The sequence below is a fragment of the Haemaphysalis longicornis genome, unplaced genomic scaffold (genome assembly GCF_048455015.1).
Source record: "Haemaphysalis longicornis isolate Haplotype H1 unplaced genomic scaffold, Haemaphysalis longicornis Haplotype H1 scaffold_20, whole genome shotgun sequence".
NCBI classification, from domain to species: Eukaryota; Metazoa; Arthropoda; class Arachnida; order Ixodida; family Ixodidae; genus Haemaphysalis; species Haemaphysalis longicornis.
Window position 1 is genome coordinate 3,006,732 of NW_027526296.1, and position 14,766 is coordinate 3,021,497.

Here is a 14,766-nt window from a genome sequence, read left to right on the forward strand (position 1 = left end):
CTGTCCGCTTCTTCACAGTACTGCAAACATTATGCAGCTGGTTTCTTTCGAGTTACGCCTTTATTCTTTTTTTAAATCTTGGTGCATGATAGCTGGGACACCCTGTATATATATATATATATATATATATATATATATATATATATATCAGAAAATGGGAAATGAGGGGCTCCGTGAAATAAGACAGAAAATAAGGGTTGGCAGTCAAGAAAACCTTGGAAAGCAAAGGGGAGGTTGTGGTGGGTCATAGAAAGAGATGAAGAATTTTTTGAGTCGAAAAGAAAGTGGTGAAAAAATGCCCGGTATTCTGGAGGTCGTGGGTTCGGATCCCACCCGGCGGGCATTTTTTCACCACTTTCTTTTCGACTCAAAAAATTCTTCATCTCTTTCTATGACCCACCACAACCTCCCCTTTGCTTTCCGAGGTTTTCTGGACTGCCAACCCTTATATATATATATATATATATATATATATATATATATATATATATATATATATATATATATATATATATATATATATATACATACATACATACATTCGGGGTAGCAGATTAACTCCATGCAAGCACGCACGTATACCTACTACTAACACGGGGACATGGTATGGTTCATGTATCTAAACACCATATAACGCAAAAGAAACACATACCAGCAATATCCAGGCACGTAAAACTTCCTTTAATAAATATAAACTTTGAAGTAGTTCAACAGAAAACAAAAATAAAAATGTCCAGATATCAATGCAAAACCTAAAGGAATGAGAGGCAGCATAATGTCACAAAACAAAGTGTTCAAATCCACTTCGCGAATGTTGATGACCGCAGCAGAGCTGTGAAGCCACTGGCAGTACCAATGCCCACTGCGGCTTTGTTGTCACTGGGATGTACACAGATGGGCATATCTGGAAACTGCAATCACAAGCTTGAAGGGCAAATCGGTCCACGTACGTCCCTTCGAGGTCGTTTAGGCCAGACGGCTGTTGCAACGCACATCAAGTGTATCCAATGCGAAACACATAAATCCCTCCCTCTTCGCTCCCCACACATCCTCATTGAAATCACCGACTTTGAACGTAGAAGTAGTGTTATCGCAACCAAACCACAGCGTGAGAACAGTCCAGGACACAGTTTCACTTAATCAATGTTCTGAATGCGGAAGCAGTATAGTGCCATTGAATGACTGAGACGCTTTTCTTTCGCCCCGCTTTCACAGAACACTTTGTCTTCTTGATGCTTGACATGATACGGTTCGGTACCCGCATCCGCGTTGCTTTTTGAAATGGCTTCAATCTTTCTCCTGCACATTGCACCACTGGTTGTTCCGCATCCCTATTTTCGAGTGAATGGGTGCCCTGTGGAACATATTAATCTTGAAACACCTGAAGCGTCGGAAGATTTGTTTGGAGAGCATCTGGTTGTTGAAGATGATGATGATGAGAAATACTTCTTACGAGTGCAAAATGAGAAAGAATCACAGGCCCGCTTTCGAAGTGCTTTCCCGCAATGTTTTCACGTGCATTAAAATTGCTACTGTCCGTATCGGGGTCACCACCAACTTCTTTGCTACGAACAGAAGCCTCTGCGGTGGCAAACCGAAAAAAAGTGGATGCGTGGCTTGCACAGCACCTGCATCACTTTTGAGAGCTGCGCTTCTGGGTAAGAAAGCAGCGAGTGGCGAAACTCGGCTCGGCTCGGCCACGGCGGCCAGGCTGGAAGCGGGACAGTGGTGGGCCCCTGCAGGGAACATGCAGGGCAACATTTCCTCCTTCATCTTTGAAGTAAAATTGTTCGTTCTGGCACGTTCGACTCTCACGCCTCATGCTTAGCGGCTTATCGTTATGGCAACTTTTTTTCACTTTGCGAACGCCACGAACACAAGCGCGCTTTCTCGTATATGGACACATATGAGGTGTGGCGCAAAAAAGGGTTGCGCCCAGCCACACAGAGAGTGGCGCTTCCGTGCTACTGGCGTGGCTCAAACGAATAAAAGACTTGAGGCCTTCGCACTGGCATTCATCAGAGGAGCTAGCATTGCTGTGAGGAGGGCCACTGCTTATCGACTAACGAAGCCTAACAGAGGCAGCTAAGGTTGACGTCGATGAACGCTCTTGTCGTTCCTAGTCTTTGGCGTCATGATACAGCTTAAGTTCAGTATGAGAAGCCATGCTTGGCTACTAATCAAGGTTCCAGAAGCTTGGCTATCTTTCTTATGATCTTCCAGTTTCTAATGCCCGTAAATATTTCAGAATATATTTTGACGAGGTAGCATAGTGAGCGCAAAGTCCTCTGCACAAACTACTTTTGTAGTGCTCCGGTCAAAGACGTCTCGCAATGATTACGATGACCCGTAACAATTTACCATTGCACTGAAACGATTTTGATGAAGGAAAAGCAAGTTTACATCTCTAAATAGGCTACCGAAGGTACACTAGATGAACAAAATCTCCGGCTGGTGTTACCTCCGCGACATTTTTTGGGCAAGAATGTTGGAAGTTCGCTGGAGGATCTTCCGTATGACTTGGTTGATTCAATGTGGGGTTTAACGCGCCGACGCTATTCAGGCGATGAGGCACGCTGTAGTTGAGGGCGCCGGAATATTTTGACCACCTGGGAATCTTTAACGTGCACCGAAATCTCGACCACAGTGGTATTTTTGCTTTTCGGCTCCATCAGAAAAGTGGCCGTTGCGGCCGGGATCGAACCCACGTCCTCGAACTTCGCAGCACAACGCCTTAGCCACTTAGCCACCGTGGCAGGTCTTCCGTATGACTTCTGGACTCTTGATGCACCATCCAGATCGCACCTTCCTCGTCATAGCGAGAGGTGAAACTTGACCAGCATGATTCGAAATGTCACTGGAAAGGATAGCGGTAGTGAAAATGAGCCTTACATGCGAACCAGGCAAGTAGGGCATCCTTTGTAGCATGTCTTCACAGGACTTGGCTTTGTTATAGTTCGTATAGTACATTCTAATGAAATGGTAGAGCTGTCGGGCTAGCATTAGGATACTGCCAGGTTGTCAGCGAATGCACTGTTGGAAACTGGTCATTATCCCAACTTATAAGCTGTAGCTAGCACAGACTGGATTTTTGGCGTCGCAAGATGTATCACTTGGGCTCCCTTAAGTCGACCAATATCCAGGTGTAAAGCCTTTTGAACACGAAATCCAACCGCTTGTAATGCAAGCTGTTCAGGCCATCCTCTTTGGAGCGTTGTCTCCATTCAGCCAGGAGCCCCATCCTGTAACAGTTTGACCAATGTAGCACAAAATATTTCTTGAAGCAAGCAAAAAGTCAGCCTTCTGCACTTGGACGATTTAAAAGTTCAAAACATTTGTGTGTATGCGTGTACGTATGCGGCTATGCCTAAGTTTCCAAGTATTTGCGCACGTATGTATGTATGTATGTATGTATGTATGTATTTATGTATGTGTGTATGTGTGTATGTATGTATGTATGTATGTATGTATGTATGTATGTATTTTTGTATGTATGTATGTATGTATGCATGCATGTATGAAATGTATCTATGTGTGGATGAATGGATGGATGGATGGACGGATGGATGCATGAATGGATAGATAGATGGATGGATGGATGGATGGATGGATGGATGGATGGATGGATGGATGGATGGATGGATGGATGGATGGATGGATGGATGGATGGATGGATGGATGGATGGATGGATGGATGGATGGATGGATGGATGGATGGATGGATGGAAATATGTGTTCTGGAACGCAGTGCTCACGCGTGTTTATATTCATTTGTTAGAGAAGGCCTCAAAACTCTTATAAAAAAATAACGACGTGTCATTGCCATACCAAACTCCCACAAAAGGCAATGTGAATGCTTGAATGAGCTCTATATCTCTTTGTATTCTATTGTTTGTGGGCCAAATAACGGTGCTTACTTAATGAAATCTTTATGGGTAAAGCAATACTGTAACACGCACGCCAGCATATAAATAAGGCTATTCAACCTTGCACTTTTTCTTCGACATGCAATGAAATGCATTCATTACAAATATTTTCCAATTTTTCCTAATATTGGCCATTGACTTTATCACTTGTTTGCACAAACAAAGCACAATGATATCAATTTCAGAAATTTTGTGCTCTTTCGAACTGTTAGAGCAAACCGAAGCTATTTTTCAAATAATCACCTTTGTGCGCTGGGCGTCGCTTTAACATGACTGAGGGAAGCATATCGTGCCACATCTCCAGGTCGCCTATGTATTTGTAAGTTGAGATCCTTGAGCCTGCCAAAGAATAAAAACGTTTTGTAAACCTTTAAGCATCGACAAATATTTCTTTTACATACTTGACGGAGAATTCTGAGCACACTTTATGGTTTACCTGGGATAACGTAGTTTTTTTCAGTGCACAATGTTTTTGCAATTTCAGAAAAAAACCTAATATAGATGATCGTAGATGTTGGTGAGTGGATGATTTGCTGTTTATTTATTTATTTATTTTTAATTAATTTTTATTTATTTATTTTTATTTTGTTCCCCCAGCACCCCCACATAACAGCGAGGGGCGCACAAAAATGCACTCGCAAAAAGTGCGGTCACTAACAAGTGGGAAAGGAAAGTAAAAAAAGTATATTTACATTTCTAATAACCCTAAGACATACCACGTGAAAATAATGCTTTATTACGATTGTTTAGAAAAGCACAAGTCACCCCTGAGTACTCGTGCACAAGCGGAAATAGGAGGTACAAATAACGATAGAGCAACCTAAAATCATTTATACATTTTCGATAGCCATTAAACGCACCACGCACAAATACAGCACTGGTACGATTATCGAAAAAAAAGATGCGTGCTTCAAGACTGCAAAAATACAATTCTTACAAATACAAGATACAATTACAGAATACTTCGCGTACTTGACATGTTATTTGAGGAAACAACAAAACTCGCGCTACAGCCAACACGTGAAAATGTTGATTTAAGCCATCGAGTAACGTAACGGTAGACAGAAATGTGTTACTACAATGGTGTACAACCACTGAAGAAGGCAGTCTTTTCCAAAGACGAATGGTTTTAGGGAAAAAATGAGCCAAGGAACCCACGCGACTTACAATCTACCTCAATATCTTTATAAATATGGTCTGTGCGGGCGGATATGCAATGAGGCAGGAAAATAAAGGTTTCGCGGGGCATGCAACTACGGGAGGCGTAAACGCCATAAAATAATTTTACGCAAACTACAGTTCTACGATGTTGAAGTGATTCCCAATTCAGTAGAGTGAATGGGGTATTTGTACTAATATTTGTCTCTCTTGGAAATTTTCCTAACACATATCGGGTGGTGAGGCTTTGAACTTTTTCCAATTTAGCTCTATCAAGAAGGCTTGCGGGCCCTTAACCGCGCAAGCATATTTGATTATAGGTTCAATATACGTACATTCATATCGAACAATATTTGTCTGGCAGTTTTCGGGAAGGTGCTTGTGTTGCAGCGCCGAAATCCCAATGTCCTTGAAGCCTTACAGGTAATGTAATCAATGTGCCTGTACCAGCACAGTGTAGATATAAACTACTCAGGATTCAAATTCGCTTGTACACTTTAGAGAGCAGTCTCTTATTTTATAATTACTCAGGATTTAAATTCTCTTGCACACTTTAGAGAGCAGTCTCTTATTTTATAATTTAGGTAGCGCACATTTTCTTTTCTATTAAACCTTATTCAAACCGTTTTTTCGAGGTTTAATCTCATTTCCCGCTTTTCGCACCATGTATTAATCCTGTTTTGGCCATTGTGAATTCAGTATCACTTTAACCAGAAATTTTTCTATACAACAAACCATTGTCAGCGAAAGTGGTAAGCGAATATATTTACTTAGGCCAAGTTGTGACCCCAGATTCCAACCATGAGGCAGAGATAATTAGAAGGATAAGAATGCGGTGGGGTGCATATGGCAGACATTCTCAGATAATGAATAGCAGCCTACCATTGTCGCTGAAGAAGAAAGTGTATGACAGCTGCATCTTACCGGTACTCACCTACGGGGCAAAAACCTGGAGGCTCACGAAGAGGGTTCAACTTAAATTGAGAACGACTCAGCGTGCAATGGAGCGGAAAATGATAGGTGTAACATTAAGGGACAAGAAGAGAGCGGAGTGGGTCAGGGAACAAACACGTGTTAAGTACATATTAGTAGAGATTAAGAAAAAGAAATGGACGTGGGCAGGGCATGTAATAGGAAGGCAAGATAACCGCTGGTCATTAAGGGTAACAGAGTGGATCCCTAGAGAAGCAAGCGTAGCAGGGGGCGGCAGAAAGTTAGATGGAGAGATGAGATCAAGAAGTTTGCGGGGATAAACTGGTCACAGTTGGCACAGGACCGAGGTAATTGGAGAATAATGGGAGAGGCCTTTGCCCTGCAGTGGGCGTAGATAGGCTGATGATCATGATGATGATGATGACTTGTGCTTATTGAATGTGTCTGTATGTCATGCTGCGCGCTTAGCCGATCTACCTATTCAGGCGTAGCTGCGCTGCTGATAGCCGTTCTTGAAGGTGCTAAGCAACCTTACACCATTTTTAAGTTAGTTCAGAAAAACACCCTTTTTAGCCAAAATACCTGTTAAATGTGTGCTCCGTGGGACAGGATTTTTGCCCCTTTTTTGCCGAAAAAAGGTGTAAAAAAGTTTAGTGTGCAGAACGATGTGTGGTTAGCCGACGCATGATTTGTGGCACTTATGTAACTTCTTGCATTGCATGGGCTGAACATTAGGGTATGTTCGCCTCACAGTGAGTTAAACTCAGGGCCAACGTCTCCCATGACGAGCCATCTCTTATGCACAGCTTATCGCTGCACTAGCGCTGATCAAGAAATGTAGCTGCCTACTTAAAGTACAGAATCTCTTCGCGTCTAAACGAAAATGGAAAAAACGGAACCTCCTCTTTCTTATTTTGTGTCCGTGGAGGACCGGCCGCCTATTGCCAAGACAATAACGCTCCCGTTTGGTCCCAGTTATAAGCCAGGCGAAGTTCCTACCGTCCATCAATTCGTACCGACCTATACCGTTCCGAGTGGTGTTGGGAAGCTGATAGAGAAAATGGTTTTCAATCACCTTGACGGGAATTCGCCCATACGAAATATATGTAAGGCACAGTTGTCGAACTTCCACGAGAGATTTAGCAGCATCGACAACATCCCCACTCTTGCAAAAGCATCATCAAACCTACATTACCCCGTCTTCAAGGTTCGGGTCCTGATGTGTGTTTGGTTATCGGATTGCTTTTAGATAGGGATGGTCTGCAGTAAGCGGCTACTCTTTGCTACACAAGGTGACGCAAGGTGCTCGTCAGGGTGGGGTGCTACCCCCACACTGCGTAGCATCTCCATTGTAGGAGCGGATGAATGGTACACTGTCGGTCGAAATATCTCTATGCGCACGACAGCTGCATATGGAGCACTGTGCGTAATAGGCAACTCCTACGGCAGATACTGGAGCGTGCTACCGACACCCCTACGGCACTCTGGCAGCATCAGACATGATAATCACAGCCACCGAATGCATTGCGATCGCCTTTAGGAAGTGGGACCTAACGCGTTATGGGCTCACAGTGTTGCGTACTGCAATCTTATACGTCCAGAACTAAAGTTTCTGTGGTCGAAATTTTATAAATATCTCACGTGGTCACCGAATGTGCCCCATTTAATAGATAAGCTTACAAGACTAGTCTGCATATTCCGCATTCTCTCGACCAACTCCGATGGTTGCTCAGCCAGCTCTCCTCCCCGGCTGTAGGTAGGCGCCTTGCGCTGGCATAATACCCCAAACAATCCCGTTTTGTCACATCCTTTAAAACTAACTGGCAGGGTAGACAGCAAGTGAGTGCGAAGCCTGAGGATTTATGTTGTCATCTCAAATGCAACCTATAGCCGGTATTCATTGAAAAGTATAGCTGTCAATTTCATCATTTGGCAACACTGAAATGGCCACGGCCATGGCCGAAGCGCCACAAACATGGCGCGGCTTATGCCACTGCGGCCGCACGCCGAAGAACAAAAATAACACCGGCGTGCATCGTCTGCTCCGTTTCAACCCGATTCTCAACGGCGGTGCCAACAGAGTTGTTATTTATCGCACTCACATTTGAGTCGAGGCATTTATTGGCGTTCGGCTGGCTAGAGGTTGAAACGTCAAACCCATATCATGCGCTTAGCACGGACACGGGCAAGTACCGCCATCTCGCGGAGCCCGACGTAACCAGTGACGGCGCATTCACATGGTTGCCTGCATGCGCGCATCGCTATCGAATACCGGCCCCACTGTCTGAATGCCACCAAAAGGCAGACGGCCGTCACTACTCGCTCCAAGAACGCAAAAATGACTTCGTAGACGTCAGAAGGCAATGCGACCATCCTCTAGTGAGAAGCTAGGGCAACGAACTGAGCGACTAGTTACCGTAGCTCTTACAGCAGCCAGCTTTTTCAACTCACCCATTTCGACGTTCCTCCTCATTCAAATATAGACCACATTGTCCGGGATTACGATGAAGAAGCACAGTTGTACTTCCCCACATAAGCACTTAGCTTGAACTGCGGCTCACACAAATACAGAGCGCACATTCATCTGTCCTCTGACTGGTGGATTTCATCCCACGATCAACTTTCAGAATGTGGATAACTTACTTACGCACAACGTTTAGTGCCATCTTCCGCCACAAAACATAATCTCCAGGTACAGAACCTGCAGCTCTCAAGTGAGCTTTGCCTGCATAATCTAGCATCCCGCATGGTCGCGGGCTATCTTCGCTGGCGCTTCGGGCACCCTTCAATGTCTAACCTATTTCCCGAAGGACCATATAAGTGCTTTACATGGATGCCCTACGTCTATAGGCACTACAGTCGCACCACCATGTAGCACTCCAGTGGCCACAAGCCTGTCATTTAATTACTGGTAACGTGTAGAGAGACGTTGCAGAATCCTTCCAGCAGTGCCCCAAAAGAGAGCAATGTAATTCCCCGGGAATGCTGAGGTTTTCGCATCCAGCTGCCCCTGGAGTATACAGCGATCAGTCTGCGTGAGATCCTCCTACGCCTTATGAACTACACATAACCACTGAAAATATGAGATGGCACCTAGAATTCCAAGCTTGAAGATCCCGTACTATGTCGTTTGCGGCTGAAAACCGCCTACAGTGGACACTTTGGCTTCGAGTTACATCAGACCATTTCAGAGATCTGCCACCTTTGCCATGCATGCGAAAACCTGCGAAAGTGCATGATCTACTGTACAAAGAGAGGCTCTCACAGCGTCGTTGTGTCGAACGCTTTCCATCAGTATTGAACTGAGGGGCATATTAGGTCCGTGCTGAGGTCCCAAACGTGCCTCATGTCCGAAAAAATGCGATGATTTTGTACATTTTAAACACAGGTCTTCACCCCACCCCGTAAATAATTGACAGCATCCACGAGTTTCACGATAATCAATATCATCATTATGTCAATCATCGTCGTCACTACATTCATCTGGTGTAGCAAACTCGGCATTTTGACTAAGGCGACATCGCCCGACACATTAAGTCATTTTGAACCCCCACCTAATGCGGAACCAGGTATGCTAGAATGCCGCGACGCTAGGCGCCCGGCGCGTTTAGGAAACGAATTCAGCAAAGCCAAACTTACGCGAAGATATAATTAATCTCAGCACCAGCGAGGTCCCCAGATTAATATGATGTTGGCTACTGCATTTCCCTTTCGTGCCTTAACATTCACGATGCAAGTGTAAACACACACATGATGAAGTTTGTCAGACAAGCACATTTCCTTTCCCTCTCAAAGTTCGCACGTTTCTCTTTCTTCATTTTTTTTCTTTTTTCCCTACAGACTTGGACAATTTTGTAACGCTACGTCCGTGATATGCAGCAACTTCCGTGCACGGCCGCACAAGACTGTTTTGGCTTGGGCTGCCCCGCACATGTCCGCACATGAATCCAGTGCCTTGAGAAAATAAACATTAATATTATAAAAACCGGTGCGAGGACGCTAGAAGTTTTCAAGATTTTCTGTTATAAACAAACGGAGTCTTTTCCAGATCTTTAACAGCAGACGTTTCCTACAAATGCCACAACACCTCGGTATTTATCATCACAAACAAAAATTAATCCCACTACGAAATGGTGAAGTCATATTTATGAATGCCGGCACTCTCTCCTTGTTTCAAGCCATACAGCAATGCATTGCATAGCACACTTTGAGAGAAATTGAGGAAGGGTGGTTTGACCTATATGCTAGCTGAATAAATCGTTTGGTTGGCATTTTCCCGTGAAAAAGACAACTAGCCTGTTTTTATAATTTTGTTCTTCACCTAACAATGGGAGCATGAAAACCGCAGGATTTACCTGAAGGACATGTCGTCATCTTCGCCTCCCCAACCCCAGTAGCGATTCGAGTAGCCGTTTGCCCGCAGCATATGTTCCTTGTTGACAGCGCTCACACCTCCAAACATCAGGTCGTAGGGGACCCTAGAAATACACATTTAGGCATAAATATGATCATATATATGCACATAAATTCGACCCTCAAAATTAACGGCTAGGTACTAACCGAGCATACAAATCCGCATGAATGTAGCATACTTTTTTAACTGAATACCTGAATACACGTATTCCTACGTGAGGTTGTGATACTTGACACGGTTTTGCCGTGAATTTACAATTTTAACTGCAAAACCGCAAATTCATGAATGTGGGGTAGAGGAAAAACAGAAGGTTGAGAGAAACGTAAATACGGTTCTCGAAAAAATAAGTTCGCATCGTTGCCCAATGTGCTTCGAAATTGTGCCACGTATCCTATCGTTTTGGTGCAAATGTCATCGAAATATGCTCGTAATCTGCCGCCCTGCCACGTAACTCCCTTTCCACTCTCCCATTCCCATACATAATGCTCCTTCCCTCCTCCCGCTCCATTTATTATGACTGCAACGAAGGATTTTTCACTTAAATTTAGTTTTACCGCTTCCACACTCTTCAGGGAAATCTATTGGCAAAACACGCTTCTTTTTCTTTCTTTTTTGTTTATTAAAGTCTTGGGGAAGCAGGTCTACAAAATTCTTAAATGTCTGCTGTTATCCCGCCTCTATTCAACACCATTTGTATGCTTAGTTTTTCGTGGCTACCGTAAAGTACGAATATATGTATTCTAATTGAAATAATATGGAACCATAGGTCCTGTACATGTGGTTTGACTCAAATGTTCGTGACAGTCGTTTGAAACCGTTTTGTCTGTATAAACGGGGCGTTGGGGTGTTTTTCTTTCTTTTGCGGGCTGACCTAATCAGATAACAGCTAGACAGACCAAACAAGATGATTGCGTTCACTAGCCCAAGAAAGACCATCGTCTTAGAAGCAGTGGGCATTAACTGATCAAGTTAGCATGTTACTGCATGCGCATTACACAGCCGCCCGCATGTTCCTCTCTAACTCCCATCATGCACGTTCGGAAGAAGGCAAACTTTTCTCGCCGCTATTTTATGGAACACTTATACAGGGCTCGCAGTGCAAAAATGGCGCTGCCCGGCATTCTGCATACAATGGTACCAAAACCTCCGTTGGCTGAGACATCGAGTACACGACCACAGTTCTCATATCATTAGCTGTGACTTCAGCATATCCACGCACATTTACGACATTCCCGGTGAGGGAGATTTGGCCTCTTACGATTATACCTGACCTGAGAAGGTCAATTCTCATGGGCCGATAGCAGCTTGACTGCGACGTAAATTAACACGCAGAATTGTCGCATAACCACTCTTGAACAAACTAGCCAGTCATAATGACGCCTGCCGCAGTAGCTGAGGGCCTATTCAAATCAACGGATACGTGTAATCAGGGTGTGGAACAAAATATGAGGCTCTCACCTATAAAAACGAAGTTGTAGCGTTTCTCTGAGAGTTTGCTGTTTCCGCTTGTTGACAGCAAACAAAATACCGTTCTTTTAAAGGATCTAAACATCCATTTGCTTCCCCGGGACTGAAGGGAGCTTGGCGAGCTTCAGTCGACACCAAACAATTTTGCTTGAAATCAGAAGCTAAGATATTCAATGTGTAATTTTGCCCTCGCGTCCTTCCTTGGGTGCTACCAAACTTTTGCGACTAGAAATATTCGAACAGCCATCATTGTAAATCTGCCTGGATGTTCATCCAAAGTCAGCGATGATTTGCATAATGGACTTCGTACACGCGATTGTTTGTGGCCGAGCCTAACCGTTCTTCCTACGGTCTTTGCGACTTTATATTGTATACAGCACGCCGGCAGTCTTCAAGCAAGGAGGAAGGGGCCTGAAAGCGCCTAAGTACATACCTACTCATGGCTTGAGGGAAGAAAAAGACGAGTCGGGAAATTCAACGCCCGCTTCCGTTAGATTTCAGCTTTCGGTGTCTCCGTTTTATACGTGCACCAAGATGTTAAAACATGTCTCATTTGCCCCATGATCTGCCATACGCATTTGTACAGGAAATACAAAACTCCAAGTTTATGTCGTTCTCCGCCAACGCTACACATGGGCTGAGAAGTACGTCGAAATGGAAGTGCTCGTATGATCACCTCGGACCACCTGGGATCTTAAATTCGTACCGAAACTTATATTCACGGGCAGCGCTATCGTGGTTCGTCTTCATTAAAATAAGCGCCCACACAACCCGGAGCGAGCCAAAGTCCTCCGAATCCGCAGCAAAACTCCTTAACCCCCGAACCTCCGCGACAGGTGCGTACTTATAATAAGGTCCATGTCCTCAGGCTTCGAAAGATTGTATTTTACGTGCAGAGCACTTTAGGTGCCCGGCTTGTCGGAGTAGCTCGCTCGCTGTCACGCTATCTAGCCACCGCACCGATGCAGCGTCACGAACAAAAACAGGGCCACACGGCATCACGCAACCAAAGAGAGGCTTCTAAAGTATACCCTGTGGCTCCTCCGTTCAGCCCTCCGACCAACAGTTAAAGAAATACTTGAACAACCGGTTTATCAAGTCATAACAGTTCCAAACTCGTGAACAGCTGGCACTGGTCATACATGTCCCTATTGTTTAGCGCAAAGAAAACAGCAGGAACATCTCGGGCAAAATATATGTACTTTCCCAGCAATTTTCTCGTTTACCAAGTGAGGAACCCTTGTTGTATAGGTATTTACGATAGCTAGGGAAAAAAAGTGGCCGCGCAAAAAAAAAATGGCGCGTTTGAAACTGTGCCGTAAGGCTCCGGCGCGTGCGAGATTATAGCAAGCACAAAAAGAACTGAACTCCCGCTGGTGCTGTTCCAGGCAGAGAAGGCGCTAGCACTGCGAAGGCAGAAAATTTGAAATGTATTGAACAAACCCTTTGTTCAATGCCTGAAGTAAGGCAGGGAGGGGAACAGCGTGACGGGGGCTATCAATGAGCGGATAGCGGCCCCACAGCTTCTCCGGCAGATTAATAATTGCTTGGCACTTCCGACGGCTTTCATGGTGAGTGTAACTGATTTATGTTTTGTTATTAATTGATATTATTACGCTTAGGGATGATACCACGGTACTTTCCGACATGCAATACCGCATGTTTGTTTCGTTGTAGCCGTCTCCCCTAATTTTTCTGCGAATAATTTAAATTTATTATAGGTGCGAATTTATTTGCTGTTGCGTTCTTTTTTTATTGCGGCTTTCTGCTTATTTTGTGCATTTTGGCGCCGATGTTCATGATACAAAAGCTCACTGAGGGGCATATGCTAATATGCTATGCAGGCAATGAGCAAATATGGTATTGCAGGAATTTTTGAAATACAAATAAACTCACCCGGATCGCTCGTCTATCCTGACAGACATGTGACGTGGGTGTTCAGGGCAGGTGTACACGTTGCGGTCATCCACTGGAACAAGGTCGATATCGTGGAAGACAAAACACTGGTAGTCGTGAAGCATTGTGGACTCCCGAAATCCCACGTTCAAAAGTTTCGCTCTGTTAAAGTCCAGCTTGTCACCCTGAAAGGAGTAGTGTACAACATTTTATTATGAATGATATCTCCTCTACGTTTCAAGCGGGTTTCAGACGTACCCCAGTAATAGTAAATGTCAATGTTTTCTTTTTTACGTGCTTACGCAAATGTACATCTTAGACGAACGTACTTGTCGACACCTACAAGAAAAAGTATCGAGCGTTGGTGGGCTTCTTTCTTCATCGGTTCAGTTTTGTGGGCTGTTTTTGTTGCCAAGTTACACCAACTAGCAGGCATCATACCTCAAATGTATTTCAACGTTCTAATCAATGCTAATGTATAAAAAACATACACCTGTAAACGTAACTTTTATACAAATACCCTCATGCTCATCTCTCATCAAATATATGCCGCGTGACAGATTGATACGGACGGTGAAACAGTTTGAAAACACTGTAATATTTACGTTGAAAGTAATGGAAGGCACCAGAGTTCGTAAACATTTCGATGACATTTACGGGCTCACAGCAATTCTCCCATTCGGCCTTCTGAACACTGCGTTCCAAATATCTCAACACTACGTTACAAGGATAGTATAGGCATGCGAGCAGGGAATATTTGTGCCTCCCCCGCAACCGTAGCCTCATTCTCGATACCACCCTAGAGAAACGGTGCCGTTCACAACAGCAATTGTAAGTACAGCGCACCGTCGTGCTTCTGCTGTTGATTAAAAAGACCCACACATAAAGATAATCGCACCCCGTTATAATTTGTCTGCGCATGTCGGTCCTCAAAACAACTCCACTGGCAGTGAACCGCCACGCATCCTTAGA

At 44.3% G+C, this 14,766-nt stretch overlaps 1 protein-coding gene across 1 annotated transcript in view; it reads right to left on the reverse strand.

Annotated features, from left to right (window-relative positions):
* Positions 1–586: 586 nt before the first annotated feature.
* The window catches only part of LOC144172295 (beta-1,4-N-acetylgalactosaminyltransferase bre-4-like), an 83,976-nt gene continuing 69,796 nt past the window's right edge, over positions 587–14,766 (reverse strand). The window contains exons 7-10 of the mRNA XM_077701048.1: positions 13,795–13,979; positions 10,373–10,495; positions 4,170–4,265; positions 587–3,242 (exon numbers count right to left, since the gene is read on the reverse strand). Coding sequence (XP_077557174.1) covers positions 3,110–3,242; positions 4,170–4,265; positions 10,373–10,495; positions 13,795–13,979 — 537 coding nt within the window. The 3' untranslated portion in view covers positions 587–3,109. The remainder of the gene's footprint in view (positions 3,243–4,169; positions 4,266–10,372; positions 10,496–13,794; positions 13,980–14,766) is intronic.